Genomic DNA, 6,047 nt, shown 5'->3' with positions numbered 1-6,047 from the left:
CCAACTCAATTCAATTAAAACAAACACGATTTATTAAATAACAAACACACTTTATTAAAAAACACACAACATTAAAAAAAATTACAACTAAAACTTAAAAAAATAAAAATCACACAATTAAAATCCTAAAAAAATAAAAAACACACAATTAAACGTGGGAAAATTAAAAAACTACTCCGCCGGCGAATCATCCTCCGGAGGCGGTTGAGGTTTAGGGGGAGTCGGAAGGTCAAGTTGTGCTGCCATAGCAACAATTCCGTTCCACCAGGCCGTGAATTGGGCGTACGAGAAGCGGGAAGTGTCCGCCATTGTGGCGGTGATGTACGCCACCATAAGTGTGTCCGAGCGTCCCCGCGAGCCCGATCCCGAGGCCGGCTGGCTTGATTCGCCTCGACCCTTCCTCGCTCTAGCCGCCTTCGCCGCCTTCGTCCCTTGCGGCCGACGGCGCCCACGGCTGGATCCGCCGTATTCGTCGGGCGTTGGATACCCCATACTCCCAAACACCTGCGGTTCACCCTCGCTGGCCTCACCGTTGTCACCAGACGAGTAGTTGCCGGTCGCCGTGTGCTTCGTGCGCTTTGAGGTTGAGCCCGAGCTGGAGCTGACACCGCCGGCCCACCTTTCCTCGTCCTTGACGAGCTGCCAAATATCAACATATTTGTATTGGTTACCGGTGTCCTGGTGGAAGGCGCGCAAAGCCGCCCTCAGAATGCTCCGCTTTGGTATTGCGCCGCTTCTTGCGAGTAGATGCCGCAGAATTTTTTTACCTGTACGTCGACTCGGCGAAAGTGAGCACGGAGCATTGTATATTTGCGCTTCCGGGCCCCTTTCGGCTTAGTCTGGTAGTAGACATCACGGACCTTTTCCCAGAAGCACTTGGCGGCTTGTTGATTCCCGACGATGGGATCGTACGAGACGGTGAGCCAGGCGTTGTACACCGCCTTTGTTTCTTCGTTGCTGTACGGATGCCGGCCCAGATTCTCCGGTTCATCCTCCTGTTCCTCCGCCTCCTCCTCCTCCTCCTCCTCGGCCGCCTCAGACGCAGCCCTGGAGCTTCCACCGCCTCGGCCTCCTCCCTGGGTGGGTGCAACGGGGATATCCTCCCGAATCTGGGACAATCCCTGCGAAGGCCGCGAGGCAGAGGGTCGAGCATATGCATCCACATCGAAAGTGGGTGGTTGGTACCCACCCGGCGTCGACGAATTGGAACCACCAAGTGTGTTGTACATGGTCTCCCAATCGCCGAACGCGTTGAGATCCCACCCACCGGAGCCGCCACCGCCGTAGTTGCCGTCGCTTGTGAAGAGATTGAATATGAAAATTGGAGAGGAAATGAAGTTGATTTAGGAAGAATAGATGTGTAGTTGTGTGTGAAATGAGGATGAAGTAGTAGGAGTATTTATAGAATAAGAAAATAAAAATAAAAATTTTAAAAAAAATGAAAATGTTAAAAAACGGTAATATTACCGTTAAAATTATTTTTTTTTTTAAATCGATTTTTTTTAAAAAAAATGAATTATTGAGTCAGCAAGTGACGACGCCCACTCGCGGACCGGCGAGTGGACGTCACGCACGACGCGGGGAGAAGCCACGTCGCCGAAGCGCGTGGCGGCTCGGACCGTGCCGCGGGTCGTGCCGTCGGCACCCGGCACGGTTTGGGAACGGTTTGGCATCGGAACGGAGGCTGCAACGCGTGCCGCCGCGGTTTCGTTCCGGCGGAACGGCCCGTGGAACGCCGACGGCCTGCGTGGTGGATGCCCTAAGAGTCAGACGATTGATTCGGTCTAACAGATCAATAAAATAAAATTAATCATTATGAATGGTTCGTTTTAGTGACAATGACAGCCTCTGATTAAAATAGCAACAAAAATGAATTCACCTACTACTAAACTTTCTCCAAAAAGAGATTATAATCTGCATACAGTTGAATGTTGATCACATTTAAAATACTCAGCAGTATAAGCTTTACACACAAACATAAAAACTTATCACTAATTTCCTTTATTTCCCTAATCTATTCCCTTTCAATCATATTAGTACTAATAGAGATAAAACAGCAGATTAAGAGATAAAAAAACTCCTTGACCTTAATTTGACTTCACCTTCTATTAAACAAGTTCTCTCTCTGACATCAAATTCTCATTGTTTGGCATTCTCTCTCTCTCTCTCTCTCTCTCTCTCGATCCTGGTTTCCTAAAATTGGAAGCTATGCCCCATTTTCTATGAATCCACAACCTTGGAATTCCAAAAGCATCTTTTTCTAATCCTCCCAAACTTGGATTTGTTGTTATTTGAACAAAACAAATAGTATTTCTGTTTTTTTTCTTGAGATGAGTTGCAGCCTTTCCTGAGTTGCGACTGAGCCGCAAAAAAATATGAGAGGAACCTCGCCTACTTCGCTAGAGTCCAGGCATAGGCTCTCTTTCAATAAGTAAGGCTCAATTTCACTAATTTTCACCGTAATTTTCTACATTCTGACTGCTACTTGCGTTTCTTGGATTGTCTCTCGATTTCGCATTTCCATCTTGTTTTCTTTGGGTTTTTATTTTTTTGAAGGATTGTTTTCTTTGGGTTTAATTGCTGCTTTTATGCACTTCATTCCGAGATGTTTGACTGACATTGTCGGTGTGGATATAATTGTGGGGTTTTTGAGGTAATGAGCTAATTTTTGTGCATTTTGATGATTGGTTGGTGAAAAGTAGTCCAGAGCTTGGAGGGTTGGTGAATTTCTGGTTCCCTATGTTTTCTTGTTTGAGACTATAAAAAGTTATCCTGGTTTAGGTGCAGTTTTATGTGTTGAACTTTTCAATGTGCTGCTCTTGAAAATAGTTTATTGAAGATTTTGTTGTATTGTACGCCTTGTTTGGTGCATTTTACAAGTAATTAACAGGGAGAATTTGGTGGAACTTGCTTTTCATTGTCGCCGTGTTGACTATTTCCAATCATTTAGATGAGTAGAGATGTTGGTAGTTCATAATTTGGTAATTAAGCTGGTTACTTTCCTACTAGATGAGGTGGTTGAAGATAAGTGGACTGCCACACTGTCTCATTTGGAAGATTTGGGGTTGGGGGTTTGAGAGATTATGATGTTTATGGTCAGGAATAAGCATACCCGAACTTACAATAAACTCGTTAATCTGTTGATTCAGCAGATTTTGTTCCAGCTTCTTTTAGGTTCATAAGTAGAAATCCTTCATCTCTAGCTGTAATTGAAGCACATGAGTTTTCTGGGATTCAATGACATTGCAAAGATACACTGATGATCAGTATGTCACCTTAGATATCCATTGTTCTCTAAGATGGCTTGATACTTTCAACTTCACCCCTTTTAGATACACTGATGATCAGTATGTCACCTTAGATATCCATTGTTCTCTAAGATGGCTTGATACTTTCAACTTCACCCCTTTTTGAATGCGATTCTAGTTCTATATCTGATCTACCCTTTTTGTTGTGGTTGTTTTTAGTGAGGATACAAGCAAAAGAAGGTTTCTTAGAAGTAGAGTATTTAAAGATGGGGAACGATCCCTTTATCGATCCATTATGGACAGGATATCGAGCTTCAAGTTCTCCACCTTGAAGGCTGTGATGATCATCATCATAATTGGAGCATTTTTCACAATTCTACGTTCTCCGTCAATTCATGATTCAGATCATATGTCCCGTTCTCGATATAGGTATCATATCCTATTCACTCATCATTCCTTAAATCGTGTTATTATCTGTAACAGTGGTTTCACAGTTTGGCTGGATAAATTTTCTTTCTGCTTTTCTAACTGTAGTCACTCTTTTATTGTGATACTTTATTGAAGGTCAAATTTGGCCGATAGATTTGGCATAGATCAAAGTTACACATCACATTTAGATATCGACTGGGATGAAGCATCGGCAGCAATGGAGAGACTAACCGACAGGGATGAGTATAAGGGAGTAGGGTTGCTGAATCTCAACGAGGAAGAAATTAGTCAGTGGAAGCAGTTGTTACCGGATGCAGAGCATGCCGTGCTTTTCACAGATTATGCCTCTCCCAATGTTACTTGGGAAACATTATATCCAGAATGGCTAGACGAGGAAGAAGAGTTCGATGTTCCCACTTGTCCTTCTTTACCCAGAATTCACTACCCGGGGAAACCACGGTTGGATCTTATTGTGGTGAAGCTTCCGTGTGATAAATCCAAGCAAAACTGGGCAAGGGACATAGCTCGTTTCCACTTACAACTTGAAGCTGCAAGGGTAGCTGCAATGGCCAAGGGGTATCATCCTGTGCATGTTCTTCTAATCACCGAGTGTTTCCCGACCCCTAATCTGTTTACTTGCAAAGAGCTGATTGTAAGGGAAGGCAACATATGGCTGTATAAGCCCAATTTGAATAAACTGAGGGAAAAGCTCAACCTTCCAGTCGGGTCATGCGAACTTGCAATTCCTCTTAAGACCGAAGGTTAGTTCAAATGTTATAGTGTCGTATATAACTCATTCGGGCATGTTTGGTTGTAGCAGCATGTTCTTGAGCTTATACTTGTGTATGTGCAGATAATTGGAACTCGGGTAATGCAAGGCGAGAAGCATATGCAACTATTCTGCACTCAGCTCACGTCTACGTCTGTGGGGCGATTGCTGCAGCTCAGAGCATCCGTATGGCAGGTTCGACTCGTGATCTTGTGATACTAGTTGATGAAAGTATCAGCGACTACCACAGGGGCGGCCTTGAGGAGGCGGGATGGAAAATCCATACGATTCAAAGAATAAGAAATCCAAAGGCAGAACGAGATGCCTACAATGAATGGAACTACAGCAAGTTTCGTCTTTGGCAGTTGACTGATTACGACAAGATTATATTCATAGATGCTGATCTGTTAGTTCTGAGAAACATCGACTTCATCTTCGAGATGCCAGAGATAACAGCCACAGGGAACAACGCGACCCTCTTCAACTCGGGGGTGATGGTGATCGAGCCATCAAACTGCACGTTTGAGCTGCTGATGGACCACATCAACGAGATAGAGTCGTACAACGGTGGAGACCAAGGGTACTTGAATGAGATCTTCCCATGGTGGCATCGGATCCCTAAACACATGAATTTCTTGAAACACTTTTGGATTGGTGACGAGCCGGAGAGGAAAGAGATGAAGACGCGTCTGTTTGGTGCTGATCCGCCAGTGCTATACGTGCTTCACTATTTGGGGATGAAACCATGGCTGTGTTTCAGGGACTACGACTGCAACTGGAACGTGGACATATTGCAGGAATTTGCAAGCGATGTGGCGCACAGGACATGGTGGAAGGTCCATGATGCAATGCCGGAGAAGTTACAGAAGTACTGCTTGCTTCGATCGAAGCAGAAGGCAGCTCTGGAGTGGGATCGCAGGCAGGCTGAGAAAGGTAACTATAGCGACGGGCACTGGCAAATTAAGATACAGGATCCGCGGCTGACGACCTGCTTCGAAGATTTCTGCTTCTGGGAAAGCATGTTGTGGCACTGGGGGGACAAGAACTGGACGGACAACTCCACGGCGACTCTGCCGCAGCCGCCACCATCTTCTGCTCAAACAGCTTCTTTATGATCTTTGGCTTAGTTTTTCATTTTTTTACTCCTTTTTTCCTTTTACACCTTGAATTCTTTTTCTGTATGTCGGCTGACAGAAAATCTAACGTTTTATACTACTATACAGGTGAAGTGAAGTGATGCTTTATAAAGGTTTGAAGTTCATGAGTAACATGCATATAACACAATATACTGCTTCTCATTATAGTAGTAGTATTTTACAAAATGAACAGTATTAATGTTTACTTAGGGCATCCACAATGGTTGGACACAAATGAGACTCTTTTTTGTGGACAGAGAAAGTATATACAAATTGAGATTCATATTCCACTAATTTTTTTTTCACTTATTTTTTTAACATTTCTAAACCCGTGCTAGAAATAAATGAGACTCCTATTCGCGGACGGAAGGAGTAACTGATATCTTTCTGGCGTTTGGTGTTTCTTTTCAGAGTTTTACCTTCTAACTTTTTAAAATATTCATTTATCATTTTGTATATCTGTTG

General features: G+C 43.8%; 1 protein-coding gene across 1 annotated transcript; it reads left to right on the top strand.

Moving 5' to 3' along the window:
* The first annotated feature begins 2,123 nt into the window (after nt 1-2,123).
* LOC121756128 (putative UDP-glucuronate:xylan alpha-glucuronosyltransferase 3) lies at nt 2,124-5,714 on the top strand. The gene is made up of 4 exons (XM_042151591.1): nt 2,124-2,431; nt 3,468-3,677; nt 3,813-4,438; nt 4,531-5,714. Exons 1-4 carry the CDS (start codon nt 2,376-2,378, stop codon nt 5,559-5,561), a joined length of 1,923 nt encoding a protein of 640 aa, XP_042007525.1. The 5' UTR covers nt 2,124-2,375; the 3' UTR covers nt 5,562-5,714.
* The last annotated feature ends 333 nt before the right edge of the window (nt 5,715-6,047 follow it).

This window comes from Salvia splendens, chromosome 11, assembly GCF_004379255.2.
Source record: "Salvia splendens isolate huo1 chromosome 11, SspV2, whole genome shotgun sequence".
Lineage (NCBI taxonomy): Eukaryota > Viridiplantae > Streptophyta > Magnoliopsida > Lamiales > Lamiaceae > Salvia > Salvia splendens.
Note: the sequence above shows the minus strand (reverse complement) of the source record. Positions and strands in the feature narration are given on the sequence as shown.

Coding starts and splice junctions, on each gene's coding strand:
- LOC121756128 (XM_042151591.1), top strand. CDS start 2,376: ATGAGAGGAACCTCGCCTACTTCGCTAGAGTCCAGGCATAGGCTCTCT. Junction 2,432..3,467: donor CATAGGCTCTCTTTCAATAA/GTAAGGCTCAAT, acceptor GGTTGTTTTTAG/TGAGGATACAAGCAAAAGAA. Junction 3,678..3,812: donor ATGTCCCGTTCTCGATATAG/GTATCATATCCT, acceptor ACTTTATTGAAG/GTCAAATTTGGCCGATAGAT.